The sequence below is a fragment of the Ixodes scapularis genome, unplaced genomic scaffold, assembly GCF_016920785.2.
Source record: "Ixodes scapularis isolate PalLabHiFi unplaced genomic scaffold, ASM1692078v2 PGA_scaffold2__306_contigs__length_199485367, whole genome shotgun sequence".
In the NCBI taxonomy this organism is placed as follows: domain Eukaryota; kingdom Metazoa; phylum Arthropoda; class Arachnida; order Ixodida; family Ixodidae; genus Ixodes; species Ixodes scapularis.
This window is the reverse complement of record NW_024609857.1, coordinates 135579060-135603664: the sequence shown is the minus strand read 5'-3', so window position 1 is coordinate 135603664 and position 24605 is coordinate 135579060. Positions and strand designations below refer to the sequence as shown.

At 38.7% G+C, this 24605-nt stretch overlaps 1 protein-coding gene across 1 annotated transcript in view; it reads left to right on the top strand.

Moving 5' to 3' along the window:
* Positions 1-24605, top strand: part of LOC8032439 (potassium voltage-gated channel subfamily KQT member 1) — a 101339-nt gene that overhangs the window by 53146 nt on the left and 23588 nt on the right. Inside the window, exons 11-12 of the mRNA XM_042291554.1 lie at positions 19661-19734; positions 20548-20675. Coding sequence (XP_042147488.1) covers positions 19661-19734; positions 20548-20675 — 202 coding nt within the window. The remainder of the gene's footprint in view (positions 1-19660; positions 19735-20547; positions 20676-24605) is intronic.

Below are 24605 nucleotides of genomic sequence, written 5' to 3'. Positions count from 1 at the left end.
AAGGGAGGTAAAAAGTAAAGAGTTCTATTTAACTGAAGGTGGTTTAGAATTATGGGAAGGCCTCTGCGAATTTAGCACAGAACTACCGAAGACCGAAGCAGATGATAAGTTGAGATCAGTGATCCGCACCCCGAAAAACATAAAACGCCATACAAGTGGCAGAGAGATTGAAACGGCGAACATCATGCTTCGAAACATGACACATCAAAAACAAAACCGAAATCGCTCTACGATGCAGACGTGAGAGAGTGTTTTCTGTGTATGTTACGCAATTGATAAAAAAGTGGGTGATATCATTTTTATCTCTCTCATTTTTTCCATTTTTCCCGAGCTTAAATTAACACATGACACGATTCAAAACTATAAAATAGGCACAAATGTAACATTATATCACAATTAGGACGTTTGGAGGGACAATTGAAATGTGACATTTTGGTTGATGCCCTTATATATCATTGTGTAAAGTTGATTTATAGCTTTTCTTTGCCTAATGAGTAGACACATTATCCGAGTGCATAAAACATTTCAATAGAAACACAATATCGGAGTATTTTGCTTTAATTTGTATTAGTCATTGTGATATAAATACATTCTCAATTCTGTCACGCGTTTGTGCCTTTTCCATGGCTATACCTTATAAGCTTGCACAGTTAAAACAATAGCAGTATCCTTTTGATCGTTTTAAAATCAGTTTTTTTTACCTTGTTTCCATGAAATGGAATGAATAGACAATACTTTCAAACTAGTAATACTACCTAGGTAAAGGCTTCTGAGCTTATGTTCACGCTTACGTAGTGTGAAATGCAATAGTTTATATTTAACATTACGCACAAAGAATTTTTTATACAATAAACAATTTTGACAGAACCAAGGTTCCTCGCAGGGGTGTTTTGGGAAATAATTGGTCCTGATCTATTTTATCAATGTGTTTATATGAATGAAAAATCTGGTAGATTGCGATTTCTCAAAATGTTTATGTATTAGAATAAGCACGTAGAAATTACAGTACGGCATTTTCGCTAGCGTATGCAGATGGAGATTTATTATTTGAGATGTAGCAGTCAGGAGGAACAATCTGACAAAAAGAAAAAATATGATTTGCATCTGTAGATTGCGTGCTTCTGGCCGTGTGTGTAGAAATACAGCTATTTAGTTTTCCTTTTTGCATTATTATAGCAATATATGTTTGCATTTTTATCTAGTTTGACTTAAAAATATATGTAACATATTTGGGTAAATAACACACATTTTCAAGTCGGAACCCTTCCTAAAAGTGTCTTTACTGAACTGTCTGTTTTGAGAGAAAATAAGTGTCAGTGTGTCAAACTAAGTATCAGTGTCAAATAGACCACTTTTGCTGCTGTAAAGAGAATATTACTGAAATTTTATGCAGTCCTATATTTAAATTTCTAAATACGAACGGCGCGATCACGGTTTTGTTACGAGAGTAGTATGTTTCGAAGTTGTTTCGCTCAATGCCACTTGAAAACGCACCTTAGCGCGAGTAATGGCTATCTTTTGTAGAAGTATATCAAAAATATGGTAGCGACATTGCTATCATACATGCTAAACTTGTTTCATGTATCAAACGTCGAAACAAGCAATGTCCCTAACGACATGCTACAACCGTACTGTATGTTTCATGAAAAATGTACACAATCTCGCAATGATGTCATATGCTACAATCTATGTACATTTGTCCCGAGCACACCACCAGTCTTGTGGCAAAATATAATGCCGTTTGTGAAATACTGAGTAGACCTTCAAATTAGATCAGATGTAAAAATATCGTGATGCTATTGAATTACATGATATAAATGCGAGGTTGCGGAAATTTCCCGTTAGGTCAGTTGGTAAAAACCTACACTTGACTCTGCCCTGTTTGAAGTTTTAGGCTCGATGACTCCCAACCTCTAGCGATAGACCTTCCCATCACGTAGTGCAACACATACGCGTCAAGCAAACAAACAAACCAACTCTGCAAGATTGTCTTGCATATTCCTCTTGACATTCGCACCTGCACCCTCACTCCTTGGTCACAATACAATACTACGGTTATGTTAGATTCAGTGCGCGTCCTAATGATTCGCAGCTGACGTGGAAAAAAAGGATGCGACGAATATTTCTCCCGCATTTTTTCTATTGATGCACCTTAAATTCAAAACATTTCACGCACGCAAAGGAGGCGCTAACTTATTCAAACTTTGGCAATAAACAGTGCCCATAAGGCCACGCATGTATTGTATGATAGTTGCGCAATGCATGTCCCTGACGTCATTTTGTTTCGTTATGTCTTTTTCTAGTCATTTCTTAAATATAAAGATGAAAACCACACTTCCGCATGTCCTTTGATTTTTACACGCCCACCAGGATGCAGATTTCTGAGGCAGTCTTCCAGGCACATTCAGGCTCCGGCGTTATTTCTTTTGGATCGCAATGTTCAAGTGTGCTTTAAAACGCAAATCAGACGTTGAAGTTTTTTTTTTTTTTTATTAAGGGTTCGGTAAATTTTTTAGATTGAATCCAAAATGAACGGCGCTCAGAACTTTCCAGACTGAAATGGTTATGAGTGAAATAACTTCTTCCCGATATGAAGTATTCCACTCAAAAAGATGATAGATAACACTGCTCGACTATGTTTACTTTATCACTAAAATATATTATTTTGGGACAGGCTAAAATGTTTTAAAATATTATTCATTAAGATAGTGTGAAGACCATATTGTAACGTGTGACGTATTGACTTTAGTCTTGTAGAAATTAGCGTCCTAGTATGCACAATGTTTTTAATGATTACTAAAATAGTTTTCGAGGAGTTGCAGCTAAACGGTAAAGCATAATCACTGGTAGCTTAAAAAATGTTGAGCGTCGCATTGCTTCTTCTTATATTTTGATAAAATCATTACTTATCGTAGTTACCTTGCTCGTCGCGGGCCCCTCCATGAGGCTCTCAACATTTTCGCGTTCACCGCCGCCGTTTTTCGTTCACCGCCGCCGTTTTTCGTTTCTTTCGTTTTGGCTGCTCTAAGTTGAGTTCTACAAAATGGACATGAAACTTGTTAAAAAACGACGATCGCGTGCCATGTGTCAGTTATCCAAGTTTGGTATTCCAATATTTCAAGACATGCCAAATGTGCTGGTCCTTACGGCCGCACCCTGCAGGTAATTATGTGAACTTTAGGGGTAAGTGCCTCGTCAGGCATCTTAGCATTTTGAACAGGCTCCTCCTACGAACCATGTCTGAAAACACGAAATTAAAAAAAAGCTTTTCCCGCCTCCAATATTGTTCATGAAAAATGACTGAATAATATGATGAATGAGTAAGATATGTTTCTAGACTTTAGGTCCTTAAAAAGTAATAGAGCAGGCTATTAGAAAAATTAATGTGCTGCCATATCCGGCTATTTGAAACTTTAATGATTAAGGATACCAATAAATTGTAACGCCAATAATACCGTTCTGAATACAGTTTTGAACCAATCAAGTTATAAATATATTACTAGATGTTACAGTAGGCAAAAAGGAACAGCATCACACATAGTCATTTTCAGAATGTTTATTCTATTATTTAAAGGTAGAGTAGGGTCGTCACAGAAAGGCCCCAAAACACGCGGAGCCATTTTATCTTAGATTACGCCCATCAATTATTCGCAACTAACGCTTAGCTCCATCTTTAGAAAGCACACCATACAAGCTGCAATATCTAAACGTCTCTGGTTTATTTAGCTTTGTCGGATGCCTCACTTGCTTATGAAAGAAAATACCGTGGATAACATTCTATAGAAATGGGCGGCGGTTCAGTTGACCATGCCACGCCTTAAAAATACATACTTTTTGTATAACGTAATACGCAATTGAGTGATAGGAAATGGGGGCATGTAGATTGAACTGGTTCTGTGATGTATTTCGCCATTTTTTACAGTAAAAAATTGGGGATTGGGATTGCACTTGGAGACAATATTAATCGCGTGTGGAATAAAAGTATACTATACACCTTTCGTGATTGGCGTATATCGCAATGTTCACACCAAATCAAGTACCTGCACATGGAATGTCTAAATTTTTCAAAACAGGCCACTCTGCTCATTTGTTTTATTTAAATGACCAAAATAGCATTATTTCTGCAAAAGTATATCAGTACCTGCAGCAATAGTACGTCAGGACGGCTACTTTGGACATTTATATCTACGTTTTAAAATGTCACGGAAGTGACGTAATGATATATGATTGGTGGAACTGATTATCTCCACCAATCAGACGCAATCACGTCAGTCCGTGAACTTTTAAAACATACATGTAAGTGTCCAACCTAGCCATCCAGCACTATTGTTTCCATTTCAATAATATGATGTTTATGCTTCTAGAGGCAAAATTGAATAAATGTACATGTTTATACTGTTTATACATTTTCAATGCATGAGTGGGGACACAACCAGCATATCTTTCTACGTATCTAGTTGTGCGCGCTTGATAAATGTTCAAAAGTTTTTAACAAAGCCAATCCAGAACCTTCCCACTTAAGTAGCTCTACGTTGATGTTAGACATGTTTTTGTTTCGTGGACGGAAATTTCTTTATTGAAGTTTGCTCTGATATATAAACATTCAATGGCTAGAGGGGGAAACAAAATCAGTACTTACTTATGGCGGGTTAAAAGACAAATGATCTGTGGTGAAGTAGCTTTCAGTTACGGAATTAATTATAAATAAATAAATAAATATATATATATATATATATATATATATATATATATAGATAGATAGATATATAACAGTCGTTATCAACACACATAAACATGAATTTGAGCCTTCCAGCACACTCGATAATACTTCTAACAGTTGCTAGTTTGTTTTGGTGAAGATCGACGGATGGTTTCATTTGTTGACCAGCACTCGTCCAACGGGAAAAGAAAAAAAGTGAAAAAAATGTAGTACTATCTCGTGGTGCTCTGGTGCAGCCAACATGAAAATGCGATTAATTTCGACATCTTTTTTAATACATAGACAAGTACGCTTATTAAATTGCGAAAAACCTTTTTTTCTCTTTCACTCTGCCCTTGGTCGTGTCTGAACGAGAAAGCCTTGCTTCATTATCTCTAGCCAAAGGTCTTCTACGTCGTCTTATGGCACCTCGAGCAAGCCTCAGTGAGCCGCGGCGTCTCTTCAGCGATTCCCTCTTCTGTCTCTTACTTCTTTGGGGAATCATCTGAAGATGTCCGCAGCGCTGCCAGCGAGTAACTGGATTATATCCTAGACGGGAGCCAAATGCGGCACCAACGTATTTGCCTCTGCATGGAAACTGCTTATCGCATTACCAGTAGCTCGATGATACACACATGGGGTGTTTCACGAACCGCGCAGGCGTGTTATGGCAATGGGTGAGGCGATATGAAGCAGTGGAGTCAACATTATTTTGTGCTGCAGATCATATTTTTTTCTGGGTGACTCCCGAAAGAAATGCTGTCGCATTTAATAAGTGTATGTAACTTGCAAACCCATCAAATTATGACTGGAGCTGTGTGGGACAAGATAAACATATTGAGTAATTTATGAAAGCGAATTTCGGACGTCTTAAGTTACTGACGTATTTTTGTGATTTAAACTAAACTGTCGCAAATATCCGTGTCTAAGTAGTTCAGTTAATAAATAGTGTTGGTTGTCTGCATTCAAGATAATAGGTATTCTACCTAGCATTATATGTCCAAAAACAGTCCATTGTGTTTTAGATGCACTAACCATTTGGTACTTCTAAAGTATGTAAACGGTATTTCTTACTTGTTTGAAGAATAGTGCAACAAGGTCAAAGTTTGTATAGCGAACAAACTGCTTTGCGTCTACGCAAGGCGATAAAGTATTTTAAATAAACATTAGGCAAGAACGGCCAAATATATGTTTCGGCCGAAATGTTTTTACTTTTTCGACAAAGAAAATACACCATGCAGCAGAAATACAATAGCATAGAAAGCCTTAACAGGGTTAGTCTTTTTACAACGAAATCACTAAGGTAAGCTTAGGTCATCAGTACTCGAGAGCCACTATAAGATAGTTATTTTTTATATAGTGGCCCCTGAGTGCTGGTGAACTAAGCTACTGCTACTAAATCGGGTTATTCTTATACTTTCATACTGACTGTAGTTTTCAAGTATATACACGCAGTTAGTCATAGTGCATATAGTACCACTTATTAAGTTGAATATCTACGGTCGTCTTACAACCCGACATCTCACATTACACAAGCGTTTTTCTAGGTTGATCTTGCATTGCATGTATTAACATGCGTACTAATCATGATATATTATTTTTAAAGAAAAGACCCGGACAATTGTTTCATTTATTCCACCAATACTTATAAAGCAATATTTTACATTTTCATCTTGTGGATAGAGCTAATTATACAGTATCAGTCAAGAATGATACCATGTGCCAATTTTGTGGTGCATCCTCTAAAACCTGTGTTATACATTCATACTAATGCGTTCAAAATGTTTGACTTACGCTCCGGGTAAAAATACATTCGATCAGTTTCGACGCATATGACACATTGAATTCAGCAGCTGGCCTAAATAATCTCGATTTATGACATTAATTAGCAGCAGGGAAACAAGTCCAGACAATGCTGAATAAATAAAAAAATCCTGGAAAGCTGTGACTTGCCGTCGAACTAGTATAACATTACTTAAAAGACTTCTGACATATTCTGTCGTTTAATAGACCACTAAAATGCAATAGCCTCTCTCTCTCTCTCTCTCTCTCTATATATATATATATATATATATATATATATATATATATTGTTTTGCGTTTTGTGACCAAAAAGTCAACTTTCAGCGACGAAAAATGTTGCTAACACGAAATAGAGCCGGTAATAGTGCTTCATTTTACAGTCCATTAAATTCATCTACGTTTGCTGCATCGAACCTAGCAACAAGAGCTATGTTAACAACTAACTGTTAACAAGTGAAATGTCCGCATAAATGTAATCCGTGATTTGGTGTTTATGGTCCTGTTGAGATCTTAGCAGAGAAATTAAGGTTTTCGAGACGCCGCTTTAAGGAGATAGCGCAAGGCACAACATGTGTAAAGACCACATTGTCACTTTTTAGAGCGCAGCTCTTAGGGGCCCGTTTCTGGCTTGAGCGGCGTCGCCGTCGCCGTCGGCGTAACCGCGCGGTGCATCATGGGAAATGTCCCATAATGCACCGCGCGAGCCCCCCACCGGGGTCACGTGACCTCGTGGGGGGGGCACGTGACCCCCCCGAAGTCACGTGACCCCCAAGTTCACGTGACCCCCGCCGATGTCGCGTGACCCCCGATAACGTCATCGTCACTGATGACGTCACCGGCATCCACATCGTCATCGTCACCGATGACGTCATCATCACTGATGACGTCACCGGCATTCACATCGTCATCGTCATCATCACTGATGACGTCACCGGCATCCACATCGTCATCGTCATCATCACTGATGACGTCACCGGCGTCCGCATCGTCATCGTCATCATCACTGATGACGTTACCTACATCCGCATCGTCATCGTCATCAACACTGATGACGTCAACAGTGACGTCACTGATGTCGTCACCAGTATCCGCATCGTCATCGTCATCATCACTGATGACGTCATCAGCGACGTCACTGATGACGTCACCGACATTCGCATCGTCATCGTCATCATCACGGGTGAAGTCATCAGTGACGTCACTAATGACGTCATCGGTACCCGCATCGTCATCGTCACTGATGACGTCATCAGTGACGTCAATGATGACATCATCGGCATTGGGGGTCACGTGACCCTTAAGGTCACGTGACCCCCCTGGTTAGTTACACCCCCCCTCCAGTGCCCTTCCCTCCTCCTCCTCAAGAGCTGCGCTCTAATTCGGCGTTGCAGGGAGTTCTAAGCGGCTTTCACTTTTTTGCTTTAAGCAATATCAAGATTTCCTCTAGCACTCTGTTTAGTACTTTAGACAAAATAAGCCTAACTCACTTTAAATGAACCACAGAAGCGTTTTGCATCATGTCGCATGCAATTTGTCACAAAAGTGCACTAAGATTGGATATTTGCGTTGAGAAATATTGAAAACAAATATCCGTAAAGGAGTTTGAACAACAACGTTTTGCCATTTACGCCTGCTTTCTGTGAACACAAAATTTACTAATTTAGTGAGTCATTACCTTGCATGACATGACAAAACAAGGAACACAATCAAAGTCGCAATTCTTGCTTATTTCTCGACTTTCTAGATTTAAGTTCAGCAACATCATATTCCAAAAGGAATAATGTTTTTTTTAATTGATAAAACAATTTAGGATTCCAATTTCTGACAGAACATTTTAATTGCCTGTTATTCTTTTTCTTGAAGGAAGTTGTTTTTGAACGGTATTTTCACATTACAAATGAATTCCGTCTTGGTGCCATCTCACACTAATTCAAAAATATGCATTTGAAATTATGATTCGTTTTAATGAATTTATTGAACAAATCGAAATAATCAAAAACAATGCAGCGAGATAGATTTTTATCAAACGTGCATGGTTACGGCAAGAATAAAGAAATATATATATTTGTTTTATTTTTTTGAGTCCAAGGCATTATTATAGAGCATATTTTTGTTTACAATGGCTGCATAACATTCATTCGACACACATCATATAAAATCTAATTAAGGTTTTGGATCCCTTTAGTTTATTTCAGAAGACCAGATGAGGTTTGCGACATTCAGAAATACGGTTGTAAGAGTGGCACTTTCATATACTTCCTTTTACAATGTGCAGCCAAAAAACACAAACACATAATTACAAAAATATTGTGATGCTTCAAAAATATTTTTTACACCTTGAAGAACGAAGTTATTATTCACGTTTTTGAAGTCATGAGTAGTTTATATGCCTATGTAAGGTAACAAATATACCTTGGTCACTTTCCTTCGATGAAGACCCCTCGGCGGTACCAATAAACTCTGGAAATAATACAGAAACTTCAGTAGCATGTAATATTAGATGTTTTTCTTGCGGAACATCAAAGTCTTCGTAGTGCAATTAAAATTACTCTCCATCAACGTGGAGGACTGGTATCGATTGAAACGTCAAGCCACTCTAGTTTGTTTTGAGTGCACACTGCTTGAAAGATTTTAAATTTACGGACGCATGAATAACGTTTTGGCTTAATAAAAAAAATAATCGCATATGACTATTTTTAAAAACATTATCAGGAATAAAATTGTTTTTTTTTTCAGGTTTCTGTTTGCGTATATAGTGGTATACGTTTTATCTTCGGAGACAAACAAATTATATCGGAGTTTTGCGCGCTTGAAATGGAGCCGGGCACAATGCCATGATATAGCAGAACTTAAAAATTATTCTTCATGCGTTTTTATTGATCGTTGCTTTTCGCACACAAACTGCAGGCTCGCACAGCATTTGCAATTGCTTTGTTGCTTTTCGGCAAAACACATCAGACAAGAAAGAAACCGCATGCAGACATTGGCCGTTCAAAGAATTTTATATCAATCCTTTCATTTGGCTCAGTTTTATTATTAAAACACTGTTGCGCACCCGCACTCACATCATAAACATTGCAGACATACTACTCACCAATCATGCTGCGACGTAGGTCAAGACGCCAAAAATAAATTTAGTCGATTGCTTAGATCACAAATAATTATTGAGCCATACTGCCCCATGTTTGATCATGTAATTTTCACATTTTGATTTAGATTTTTTTTAAAGTTACTGTTGCCTTCACAGACAGGTAAAGTTTAGTGTTCCCTTCACAGAAAATGTTTCATATTAATTATTAGGACATAAATTTATTGAGTAGTGTTTCGAGATATTACTACGCGATTTATAATTAAATGGCCATGTATGCCTCTACGGCACCAATAAATTCAAACGCATTCACACTGACCTTGAATCTTGACAAATGTACATTTTTCAACAGTAATCATAGGTAGAACTAAGTTCGCATTAATTTAAATATATGTTAACGCACGCAATTGATATAGATCTGTTTCAAAAGAAATATAAATCGCCACGACACACAATAACTATAAAGTTCGCAAGGCTGAATTCAAATATTCCTAAACTATGCTTTACAATGTGCCCAAAGTGTCCAACCTTAAAACAAAGTATGAAAACACATAACACAATCTCGATTGCAAAAAAAATTAATTAAAAACTTTATGTGCTAAAGCCGTATTCTTCTTTCGAGAACAGGGTCCCATCGTTCCACTACACTATGCGGAGGCTTTTTTCATAGGCTCAGGAAGCAAGATATTTTTATTGGTAAGCAGCGGGAAAGTGTTCAGACACGCGTTATATTGTTTCATTGATAACAACTTGTTTGTGTATGAGTACATTGGACAAGTTGAATGTATCTTTAAAATTCCATGATGCAATTTACCAGCGATGCTCTCCTTATCGCTACACTGGAATGTGATTCACTGGTTCTAATCTTAAGCAGCAGGCTAAGAAATCGTGCTTTTAAGTTGTCACAACTTTTGCCTTCTATACCGCACGTTTTGCATTTAGTGCGACCTCAATTTATTGCATCCTATAAACTCTGGTAATCACCAACTAAATTGAAAAAGAGGTAAAGCAAGAAACTGCACGTTTTCGGAACCTTTCCTTCTCCTACAATGGCTACAATGGCTTTCTCTCATTCACGGCAGCATTCGCATATATTTCTTTATTAAATCCGCACCCACGCACAGAATAGCACGTTACAAATCCTCTGAGATATTTTTGACAAAAAAAAACTGTTCTCTCACCTCACATTGGGATCTGTATTAAGGTGGCATGCAAAAATGTGGGAAGTATAATTATTATTTTATATTTACATATTTTTACGTATCATGTTAATTTTCTATGTGAACTATACAGGTGAATCCATAGTCATAAAATATGTTAGCATTATACATTATTCAATTAGTTTTGTAGGAAATGATAAATTATACATTCAAAATAAAATTTTAAGTTTACATGAGAAGAATATGTAAAATACTAAAAGACGTAGAAATAGCCGATAAATTTAGAAAAAAAATGAGACATGTGCACCTTACATTTCTTTATGAAAACGCCGCAAACCAAAACATCTGCAAATATTGGTGAGCTTATGCGTCATTGGAAGCAATGCTATTCATGGAGCATACAATAATATAACATGCCAGATTATGGCATACAAGAGCATGAGGCAACTTTTAAGTTTAGTCGATCTAAGTGTATCTGCATAGGAGTGGTATGATATTTCAAATAGTGCATGATGATACAATTTAGTAGGACATAAGATTCATTGATTATATTTTAGCATTACAAAAATATATATCAAACAGTATTGTATTCACAGTCATCAGGTATTAGAGTATTACAATCCATACAGCAATACTTTTTTGTGGATGGCAGTACAACTCTGAGCACATTTTACTCCCCTTTATGCTTGACATTTTGCAAACCCCACAAGTTACATGTTTTCCTGATTTTTTTTCAACTTGAGTGATTGCTCCCAAACGCCTCAAAGGTTAATATTAAAACAGCACTCTATTATTTTATAGGATGCCCACAATTTGCAGGATGTGTGGGCTAATACATTTGGCGTCTCTATTTTAATTGTTTCGATGTAATTTCTTATTTAAAAAGTCTAATTGATGTCGTTCTCTTTAAACAGCAGATATTTGTTGTATTGAGGAAATATATACCACATGCGATACCCTTCATATTTAGTATATATAAGGTTCTTTGTAATAATTAATTGGCACTTACTGTTTACCATTACTTATTCAATATTATATTTAATTAATATTAATACTTGTTGTCCCTTTCATATCTTATAAATCTTTTTTGTACATAGACATTATTACAAAAATATTTTGGTATTGAAATGTTCGTACTTCTATCAATTTATGCTTGTCTCATCTTTGTATGCACAAAATGCCCAGGTGACAATTGAGCAAGAACCTCACTCATCTCGACTACGAATTATTAGCAATGTCCTTTTCGGAACACTTGAAATGTCGGTGAATTACACACTGATTCACTCAAATTGATCTTCAAAGGAACCCGTAAAAATTATTCATTATAAATATATAAGTTAAGTTATGATATAATGATAAACTTTTAGAGCGCTCATTGAGCTAAAAGCCTCTATTATAAATTAAAGATTAGGTGACAGGTTTCCTTTTATAACATAACTGCGTGATTACAAGAGCTTCATTCAAAACAAATACGTGCCATTCAGCTTATAAACCGTCTCCCAGTTTGGTATGAAGCAGTCTTTTCAAATCAGACTAGATTAGCTACTCGTACTAGCGACAATAACTCTACATAACACTGTCATTTTAAAATTCTATATAGCAATTATATGTAAAGGGTTTGTTTTGTTTAGCCTACTTCTCGAGAACTAAGATAGTATTAGGTTCTCGAACATATTCAGAAATTGTTGAAGTGTAGAATTTTAGTTAACCTCATCGGAACATTTTGTCTTCAATTAGAATGTCTCGTGTTTATCATAAGAATCGGAAGAAAACAAGTTCCGAGGACACCTAAGCACTTCTTAGGAGTTGTGAATGCGAAAGCAAGAATGTCGGTCTTCCGCTCCCTTAGTTCGTCTGTGGTGTATTGGAGTGGACGACCGCGTTTCGCTACTGTTGAGGTTGCGGCCGCCGACGATATAGACACCTCAGGCGCCGCCATGTTCCTCGGCGCCGAGAGGAGCAGAAGCGGCCGCAGACCCACACCTCCTTCCGGCAACGCCTGACACAAGAGCGGCGGCCGAGAGCGGGCTCTCTCGTGAAGCGGTCCTGCCTCCCTTTCCCCCTCCTGCAACTTGCCACGAGAGCTGCGGCGCTTGCCACGAGAGCTGCGGCCAAGCGTGCGTTTTTTTTGAAGCGGCCGCAGCCCCTCCTCCCCCTCCGGCAACGCTTTGCACGAGACGGCTACTGAGTGCGCGCTCTCGTGAGGCAGCCGCCAATGATTATCTAGGAGCAGTTTCGCTCCGCCTATGAGGGACTGGCCATTTCTTTCCATTTTTTTTTTTTGCGGTTACAGACGTTACCGGCTTTACTCCAAGCTAATGCTTTCGTCAAAGATTGCTGCCTATGATTTTCTTTTTTTGAGTGTGTGAAGGTATGCATTTAAGATACAATTACCTGCGTTTTCAAAAGAGCAATTTTTTCTCATGAGAAGCCGATGTCACCTGATTTAGAGGGGATTTATTTGCATGATGAAATAAGTTATTTGCACTTAATGTTAAAATAACCATGGTTTGTTCAAATTTTATGAGTGGGGAGCGAGTCTACCTTGAAGTATGAGATAATGTGACACTATAGTTGAGCCATTTTGTTTTTTCTGGATTTGTACGACAAGTATCCATAGCTTTTCAATATTCAAAATTCTACAGATACTAATCGAATCCGTTATCACGCACGCCCCCGTAAATCGGGAACGGTAGGTGTTGGAATAGTGTGAGTATCGTATGCATCCAGAGTATGATTTGCTATATGTGCTCACAAACTGAGGCGTTTTAAGGAACTCGGCTTCCCGACGGCCTACTACATCTTCAATATGTAAAAAATACCATTGTGCAAGGTCTCCTTTAAAACAAAAATTAGTGTTATTTTCACCGAAAAAAAAACTATGCAACGCCGAACGCTCAATATTTACCCAAAGGTAGCACCAGCGGTATCAAGCAGATGCCAAAGTTTCAAAACCAACCGTTTTTTTTTCATTCAAGAGTTGTAAGGGATTTTCTAAACACTTCGATAGAAATATGAGGCCCGTTTTTGCCTATTTTCCCTAACTTGCGCCATTCAGCTCTGTTTATACGAGAGCTCTGACCACCACCATTCTCCCTTTGAAAAGTTCAAAAATTCTTGATAACTTGGTAAGGTAACGGCCAGTTCCGAATCTTTGACTTCTGTTTCGGACCGCCATCGCTATATTTAGGGGGAGAATGAAAGTTACGCAATGTGCAGTTTATTTTTGCGACAGAAAAGCAAAACAAAAAATAGAAACTCATTTTTGGAACATTACATGCACTTGTATATTATTATATATTCATCACTAACATTTGATTCAAATAATCAGTTCCAATTCACCATAAATGCTCCAAGTATCAGTCTCAGCGAAAATTGTCATCAGCGACCCATTTGTGGCTAAATGAGCTATCCTTTTTATTTGTAAGGAACTAGTTCGTTTAAGACATTTAAATACAAGAATTTCCGGGGAGAAAACTTGTTTCGCTATTTAATAACCGTTGACGGCTTAAATGAAGTCGTGAACAAAAACATATTTTGAACTTATACCCCCTACTCTGCTAGTCAAAGCTTCATTTCAAGTACTTCATTGGACACTGCATTGTATATAATAAAAATATATCCTAATCTATAAGTATAGGTGTGACCGCTCCGTACATTTAAGTAATGAGGGGGAATATACAGAAAAAAGAAATACACACCTAATAATTCTAAGAAACATTTATTTCTTTATTTAAATCAGCATGCCATATTTTCATAGTCTTTTAGAGTACCAATTCTCAAAATTATTGCCGCGTGTATTAATGAGTTGTGCGTAATTTATTAAAAAATGGCACGCAAGTTTTTTGATAAGCATGCATATTACCGTTAAAATTGTTAAACGGTAGCAGAAAGTGTGCTGAAGCGTTTCGTTTGAATTGTTTTTAACTGTTAGATTCTCCGTACTGTTTACCGCGCACATAGGCGCCTTTAGGACCCCCGCAACTGCTCTACATGGAGTTTAAGGCCATATGAACAAGATTTGATAGTTATCAATGCTTTTATTGATTAGATCATTGATTTATTTTCACACCAGCTATTTACATGTTCTGATATTACTTTCGCGGGTTTTTCTTATCTTATGCTTTAATCAAGTCTTTCTAATTAGTTTTTTGTCCCAACATAATATCTGCATTAGTGTTTCGGAGCCATGCGCATTGACCTTTTTACCGTTTATTTTGTAACATTTAAGGGTTTTCAAACTTATATCTAATCTCATTGTCCATTATTACAAATGCATGAGCTCTTGCCGAGCACAGTATAATAATGTATGAATTAAAGAATAAATTACCAAAAAGGTACGCCAGTCATTTCGAATTGTTTTATATAACGTCAAGTTATATTGCAATCGGTACGATTTTATCTGAAGTATCCTAATTACAGTGGTTAGTACCCGCAACGAGCGACATGTTTCATCTTGTGAGCATTATCATCATCATCGGCATCATCTTATTTTATGTGTTCATGTACACCGAGATTGCCTTGATTATGATGCACAAAAAAATATTAGAATTAGAGATGCTGATGTTCGCTCAAATGGTGTATTTATGCAGTATTCTATGCTGGTCATGAAGCTATCAATGATGGTGTAGCCTGTGGACCTCAAAGCAGCTTGCTTTGAGGTCTACCCATCATCCCTCAATCAGAGCCAATGACAGCTCGGTGTTCTGACGTCACCACAATACGTGCAAAAGACGCAGATGAACTTTCCCTCCGAATTCGTTCAATATATGGGTTTTTTGCAGCTTTTTGAATAGCCGCTTTACTTAATTGTCCATATAAAATTACATTACTTTCGCCGAGCGATACTTCCGTGATGAGATATTGGCCCCATGTGTGCTTTCGGTGTGCTTCAAAAATGCGTTTCACCAATGAAATCACGAAAATAATATTTTGACAGCGCACAAAGAAAATTAACATAAAAAGTAGCAAGGTTGCAAAAGAAATTTCGACCGACTAGAGGCTAGGCGTCGATCCAAGAATGCTTAGGCAGGTTTGGTTTGAACTCATCGCTTTAAGCTCAATATTTCATTTTCAGAGGTGCACTTCATGTGGTAGCTCCGGCATGAATTTTGCGAGTTCGCCATTATTTAGTCACGTGGTTTCAGCATGCATTTGACATGTGGGCCGCGTCACCGTTCGGTGTGAACTCGGCTCCTCTCGTGTTGAAAACGAAGGCCACCTCTACGATAGGCGAGGCTTCGGATCCAACGACACGCTTCGTGTCGAAAAGGGTAATTACTGCCAATGTTGTATGATGAATTCTTGTAAACTGTCGATGGATGGCCATCGTCTAACGAAGCTTGAATTCCGTCATTATTCATCGTGTAACTATTAAAATATAATTTAAAAAAACGGGCAAGGAACTATTCCTTTAAGAATATTGCAACATTTATTTAAAACGATCAAAATGCACCTCGTCGCATATGGTTTCGAGCATTCGAGCTCAACATCGTGTGCTTAGCAGAAATTTTCGATGGGCTCAGTTTGAGCACGTTTGTTAAAATTACGCGTAACATCACTGAGGCTAGGCGAAGTTTGGAGATTGTGTATAACAAGACGAGCTTCTGATGATTAAAGGGAAACTGGCAGGGTGTTTATGCTTGTACTATTTGAGCGTGTTGGTGCGTTTAAAACATTTAGAAAGTGGAGACACATAAGGGACGATACAGACACATAAGGGACGATACGATCGTCTCTTAGCTGGCTCCACTTTCTAAATGTTTATGCTCACCAAGGATTTTATTTGTACATGACATATGAGAGCCGAACTACCCAGAATACTATTTCTGGCTCGAAATTCGTTCTCTTTCAGCCCGAAAACAGCCGATCGAGAACTGGCCGTTTTTAGTCGCGCTCACTCTCTTCTCCATGGTCACGTGCCGTTTTCTATGGTTTAAACACAACCACCAAATGATAATCGAAGTCGTGAGTTATTGAATGCACACATTCAATAGTAAAAATCGACTGAAAACATGACGGCCACTATTTGTGGCTTCTAAAAAATGCAATTACGCTGATTGAAAAAAACAAATTGCACCACGACGTCACTTCCGGTAACTTTCACCTCCTCTAGAGTCTCTCTTCCTCCCCAGTCCAGTTTCGATTTCGATTTCATGCAGTTACGTTTCTTTTTTTTTTAGTAAAATATGCGTCACGCTGTAAAAAAATATTGGTTGGGCTCCCTTCTCACACCATAACGCATCGTCTTACAAAAAAAAAGTGGAGTGGGGGGGCGGGTTAATTTTATAAAATATTGTACAGTGCATGTTCATAATCATCACTGAACCTCAATTTGTAAGAAAAAATAAAGTGAACATTCTTACCACACCAGGCCATAGGCCTCCCATGTAAGTCCACTTGTCGCACTTCATTTTAATTAATCATATTTTGAGACGTTTTCTTTACCCAGGAATGTAAAGAAAAACTATTAGAACCTCGTGACTGTTTTTGATAAGGTGTGAAATAACCTTTAAACTTTAAACAGAGGTCGAAAGTCTCGTGCAATCAAACATACACTGCGTAGCTTGTGTGAAAGCAGAAAATAAAATAAAAATGACTGGCAGAAATGCCTCTTCTTCCTCATTGCTAGGAGGTATTTAGGTTGAGACGTCATTCCCTTGGAATAAACAAAATATGAAATGGGGGAATGAATGTTCTCACTCGTCCTCATTTACGACTCTGGCGAGGGTGATACAACTCTGAAATGAAAATAAATTACGAAAATATCAAATCATCTTGCAATGCTGATGCTTCACTTCCTATTTCAAGCACCGCAAAAAACTGTTTTGCACTTACACGGGTCCTAGACCTTAGGAGCTCCTTTCGGATACTAAAACACAAGTTGCTTGGCATTGCAATTTAAGACGCCGTGTCGAGTAATATATAGCACCTGAATCGAATCTGTTATTACATTTACGACCATACTTTTTTTTAAGCGGCAGCTTTACAAATTTAAGAAATAGTATATTCAATGCGCAGACACATATTTCGTTGGAGGTCAGGCATTTGCTACAAATCAGTCCATACCTTTGTCCACACACTTTCTTAGAGCTATTGGGCGCGTGTCTACAGCTACTAACAATTCCAACAGAATGTTCTACCCAACATTTTGTTTTATCCAACTGCCCACCTCGTAGCGAGAAAGAGCGCCCGCTGGTTTCTGGCCTGTTGTGTTCTTCATTCTCGCTTTTTTTTTTTTGTTCATATACATCGCAAGTTACGTGTATGCCATTGTCCCAAAGTGAGACGTAGGGGCGAAAGCTTGACATTCCTTGGTGTACTAATGGAAGGGTTCCTGTTAGAAATAATGCGATTGAGGCTCAGACTTTCCTAGGTTTGCATGATAATGTCGAGTAAAGAAAACTTATCTTGATTAAGAAACCTAACTATCCAGGTACTCAAAGCTCAGAGCATTTAAGCAATGACAAGCGGACTACTCAATGTTGACCTGATTGGGAACATATCATTGCTGGTTAGAAGATATGAGCTACTCTGCTTCTCCTTGGAACGTTCTCATACGACCGCCGACCGCTGCATGGTGACCCCAATGGCGTACTGTTTGTCCTTGCAAGGCACGAAGCATGAAGCACGTACTCAGGAATGGCCTGCGACTGCTGCGTCGATGCATTGGTCTGGCTTTGCATATTCCCATGAGCACCAAAAGTCGGGAATCCTTTCTTTATAGCTTCGTGGAAAACGTGATTGAAGATTCTGTCAGAAATGTTTATCGCAACCCGCCTTTGGTACAACATTTAGAGGAGACAGAGCTTGTTGATGTTGTCACGTGCTAGGTTAATGTGATTTGTTCATATTGTCAAATTTACTCGTGAGTGAGTCACTAAACATTAAAATTAAAGTGTTAATTCTTATTTACTTGTATCACATTTAATTGTATCACTTATGTTTGCAAGAAATAAATGATCGTGAGTAACTAAGAAACACTCCAGTGAAACGTGGGAAGATGGCTTCTCAGTTGTTGAGGGTTTTGATACGTCTACGCAACCGGAAACATAGAATCGTTAAAAAATTATTTTAGGCGACTGTTTATAATCCTGGGATGCTGATTTTTAAGAAAAAAAAGAGGTATAATGAGATACCGGAAAACTATATTGAAGGTGGTTGAAAAAATGTAAAGTATCAACATCGGAGCTTTACCATACCATAGAAATGATAAAGGTTGACTTCTTCGTAGAGTCAGTGCCACTTTATGGCAGTTACAGGACATTAAATACTGATACTGCATTTACTAAAGAGACAATGGAAGCGCTTTTTCCCCAAAATATCCTGTACCTTTGCGTGTATTATGAGGGCGGAACGGACTCTCCGCAAACTTCTATGCTGGTTTCTAGATTTTAAGTTGGTGGCGTGCAAGAACCTTTTACACCTCGAGAAAAGCGTAAGTCTGGCCTTATAAAAGAAACTTGTATGATAACTTCGTAAATAAATGCATTATATTGATGCATCCTACCATGATGTCCCCCCATATTGTAATATGATTTTATGGCGGATGTCACTAAACACAGCATTCTAATGATGGGTTCGAAAGTAATTTAGCATCTGTAACCCTCTATAAAGTGAGTGGTTTATCGCGTGCACAAATGCTATATATCCAGCAGCTTAGGAGCCATCCAGTCACGTCAGTTGTGAAAGCATTGGTTTCCATTGAATTGAAGATACAATATCAGACTGGAGTAGAATACAACATTTCTTGAGTGTTTATGGTAAACATAAAGTATTCATCCTGAAATGCATGGAAACTTGCATGAATTTTCCAGTGGCGTAGCTTTTCGTTTATGTGATCTATAATTAGTGCTGCACTCCTATTCTCAAATAAAATAAGTTTGTTTTCGGAAATAATTTTTTTTTCAGACGAGGAACCTGAAGAACCTAGGCTTACCGTACTGACGAAACAGCATAAAAACGCTATTCGTTCACTTCGGAAGGTAAGTGTATTGACGACACGCCACTTTATGGGTTCTGGTGTTTCTCATTCTGGTCAATTTATTTTTGTAGTCTTTGTTTTGCAATGTACAACGTTCGTTTTGTGATACCGTTATTTCTGTGTCTCCTAAGCAAAAGCCACGTTTCTCTGCATGTGGTTTTGAGATAATAAGACAAATAATAAAATTATAACTGCATTTCCATATACAGAGTACAATTCAAAATTATACATTTTTTATCGATTTCAAAATAGTTTATGTGGATGCCAAGCATAGTGCCTGCATGAGGCGAAGAGGAACAGATTTATCATTAAAATTGTCGCCACGTGACGTCAATTTCCTCAAAACAAATTAGCCGGAAAACTGACGTCAGGTGACCTAAAGTGCCATGACGACGTCACGTCAGATAACGTCACTGAGTCAAGTGCCCATGAGCGATATGATGTAGAATCTGCTACCTGAGGTCAAATAATGTGGCCATGGTATGCTACATCAGGGTGCCACGGGATTTAAAGTCGTTATCGCTACATTAAGAGAACAAATTGACATCACGTGATCTGATGTCACGGGACGGGGTCACATGACATGCATCACCGGGTGAAGTCGAATTTCACTTCAAGCCTTGGCGACAGGTGAGGTCGAAACTCCTCCCTACGCTTACCGGGGAAATACGCGGACGGAAGGATAGCAGTAGTTCTGGGGTTGGGTCTCACTTAAAAAGCTTTCCATTGCGTAAAATATTAGAGTACCCATATGATAGAATACTCTTCAACGTTTTAGTATGCAGATTTACACGCCAATGCTTCTTTTTTTCAGATAAAGTATTTTGTAGCGCGGAGGAAATTTAAGGAGGCCCTGAAGCCTTACGATGTGAAAGACGTCATCGAACAATACTCAGCGGGCCACGTTGATCTCCTGGGTCGAACAAAAAACATTCAATGCAGGTAAGTTGTAAGCCTCAACTAAATTATCTATTTGCACGCTTAATGCCAAAAACTATAAAAATTCGGCAGTGCTGTTTTTAGTACAATACTGTATACAAAATTGGGTTGATAAATTGTCTATTCAATCACCCCTAAACATAAGTGATCGGTTAGTCCGTTTTATATTACAAAATTATGTGCTATCGTTTTCCGGACACGATGCGTGACATATATTTAAATCCCCGTGTATATCAGTCTGTTTAATAAGCAGATTGTTCAAAGCATACTCAAACTTGTTTTTATGCGGCAAGACACCACTAGATTTCAGCGCACTTAAAAGAACACTGAACAATATAAAAAAAAGAAAGTGGCCGACAGGGCAGGTATGTCACAAAGCGAACTTTCCTCAAGAACATTATTATAATATTTACCTCGCAATCACGTCTGGAGTTAAGAGCTACTACAAAACAAGCTTATTTTTTAAATATCGACCACGAATAGGAAAACATGTTTAGGAATTTCTCCACACTCAAAAAAAGAGGCTTTGCTAGATAAATGTGGTACTAACATTGAGTTTCTCCTGGAAATTACGGTTATTCACTGGTGTGTCAAATCCAGAAAAGGCAATGTTTTGGGGAGTTCAGCTTCTCTTTAAGGACTCTTACAGAGTGTGTTGGTATGCCATATCGGAACGTGTGCAGGGGTATAAAAGACTAACCAATAGTTAATTAGCCTCAATTCGCTGGCACCTTTTAGAAAAAGTGATAAGTTATAGTTATCCACATCCATATTAATCCATATCCATATCCACATCCATATTAAAACTAAAATTTAATTCGTTAATTGCTTTAATAAAATGATATAAGCTGTCAAAGATCAGCTTGTTACATTGAGTTACAGAAATATTCTACAGTGTGTTTAAACCTGCACTGTAATGCAACAATAGGAAGCCACCTCGTAAATGTATTCATATTTAGTTAGTCTTCATTCAGCATTGGAAAATAATATTTCAATATTTAAATCCTGGCACAGCATTTATAAAATATTTGAATGCTTATCCCTTCTATATATATCTGAAATATACTTGCAGCGAACTTCCTGGGACATATGGAGACTCTTACACTCATAAATTCCTCTGGCAATGCCTGGTTATTCTTGTGGCTTTTGACAACAAAAGGAAACTTAAAATGAGCTTAATTATTTCAAGCTCAATCTCCAAACAGTCTCCTGCATACGTGTGCAAGTACTTGGACACGTGTACACACATTTTCTTGCGCCCTGGTGCAGTGAGAAAACGTCTTCAAGCACCTTACGAGGGCTTTTTTTAAAGTGATCCGTGCATTCCAATGCATCAAGAATATTATTTGATTTAGGTGCACAATAGCGAGTTTGACATGTGTGGGCGAACTTGGTGCGGACGCGTCACCTCTTTGCTTCGCCCTCGCCCTCCAGTATCATACCGAGGCCAACACTGGTTGCCAGCTGCCGAAGGGTAAATTAAGATGTAGCTTGCGTGATTTACGATAAGGAAAGAGGGTCATTGACGTTTTCTTCCATCTCCCCCTTTCCTTATCGTAAATTAGAAACCAACACGCTCAACTATCTACATTACAGCTTGTGTGATATCCTCAATAACTTATAATATTACACTCCCTGCTGAGAGTATATCCTGTTAAGTGAACGAAATCTCCATTCTTTATTATAAATGATCTTCCATAATAAGTTCAACACTCTACCATCTCTAACAAATATGTTATTAATATTCATAGCCTTTGTTATAGAGATTGACAACACGCGAGCTCCAATATCTTGCCCGCTCTTGGGAATGGCTGCAAACGACGGCTTGCGCGATGACAGATTAAAAACATCAATTGTCACTGTTTAACCCTGGAGAGTGGAGACGCGGAAGGACAAGACAACACAAATCTTCAAACACAGCTGAGGATTATTTAACAAAACACAGCCTTATATACACAGCCAAGACAAATATCCCGAACAGACCAACGAAGACACTTATGGCAATATCACCATCACGCGTATCTAAAGAGGGTACCCCATCAACCCCCAAACCAGGATAAAGGAACCTTAAGGGTTTACACATCAACCCCCAACCATGTCTAAGCAACTCGGAGCGGTAAATTTCCCCGTGATACGGATTAGACTAATTAAGCAGATAGTCATGCTGAACAACTGAAAACCGCTAAGCAAAATAAGGAAGGGGTCAACAATGCAATAAGAGAACCACAAATAGACAACCAAAACTACCCTTCCCCCTCCCCCCCCCCCAAAAAAAAACGAAAACGAGGAGAGAACATTAAACTCACGCGACCTCAAGCTCAATGTTGGTAAGACGGCTAGGTGTCTTAATGATAGATTAATTAATTAATACATTTTATTTATTTATTGAAATACCTTAATGATCCTTCTGCGAAGGACATTACATAAGGGGGGAGTTAAGTACATGCTATCTGGAACACACAAAAAATAATTGAGCACAAAAGAGCGGTGAAAATCAAATCAGATGGTTCACAATTGGGAAATCATCTCTCTTCGTGTACTAATTGTGTCGTTGTTCGGGAAAGTATTAAGGCGTAAGGAATTGTTAGAAGCACAATAATATAGTCGATGATTCGTAGGCACGCTAATAGACATGAAGCAATACGTGCAGCGCCACGACGGCAGGGAATTTCGGAGAACCCAAAGTGCAGATCACGAGCTTTCTCGTTGCGCCTCCGCGATTGCGCGTGAGTCGCGGAAGCTACCGCCAGCAGCCGTCGCAGACGCCCGCCGGAACATCGTTGGCGACGTACCGTGCTTGTACCGTGTCTGTGCTGTCTGTCTTCACGTCTTGCGGTATCACCGAATCCAGTTTGTGTAATGTGGTGTGGAGGCTGCTTCTTCAATAGTTATTTTCGCTTCCCAACTGTGGAAGGCTACGACAAAGCGTTGGTGTGGCAGACGACGGAGACGGTTGAAAGAGGAAGGCTGAGAAAGAGCCAGCCTGGCCAGCCAGACAACGCGAGAATCCTTCCCCATTTACGTGTGCTCGCCTGACTCTGCACTGACGTTTCCTTCTCTCTTGAACGCCGCTCTTCCCTCTCTCTGCTCGAGCGGTGCGATCCAGTACTGGTAACATGCGCTCGCTCGTGTACGTTTCGTGGTAGCTGGAGGAAACATGAAGGGAGGAGCGTACCCAGGGCTCCCATAATTCGTCGCGCGTCGCGCGCATTTTTCAAGGATTTTTGCAGGAGTCTACTATTTTAGCAACATGTCCGTTTATCTAGGCAATAGCATATAGGTGTTTCTTGATGTATACCCTTTTTGTTGCTATTTGCATTTGCTCTTTTGGCGCTTAGTGGTTGTTTGTTTTCACTTCGACTTTCATCTCAGTTCCTATCGATATCAACCCAAGCAGCACAGTCAAAGGCCCGCAGTCGGCCAGTTTACTTTGGCGAACCATTTTTCCATTGGCCAGTGATTGGACAAATTGCTTGGCAAGTCATGTGTTTGGTCCTTGTCCTGTGACCGGCCATTTTCATATGGCGGGCCACCGGCCATCCACTTTGTTCGGCCACTGGCCTCTTACTTTGTCCAGCTGCTTGCCGGTCACTTCTGTCGCGCCGCTGGCCACCCACTTTTGGCCCGGTCATTTGCCCTAATTGTTTACTAATTGTCAGTTGCCGACTTCACAAATGCTTCGTTAACAAATTTCAGGAAATGTTTAACGATTTATAAAGAGCGCCCGGGGTTTTAGGCATTTGCCTATAAATGCCTGAATGCATTATTATAAAGTGTGCCTGCCTTTTTCATAAATCCCTTCGAAAGTCGACATTTTTATATTATTGCCTAGAAAGTGCCAGTTTTAAGTGTTTTCTTACCATTTTATGCTTTCCTGGCGTTCCGCTATATTGAATAATTTTCTCCTGCCTACGCCCATGAGAGGTGACCGTC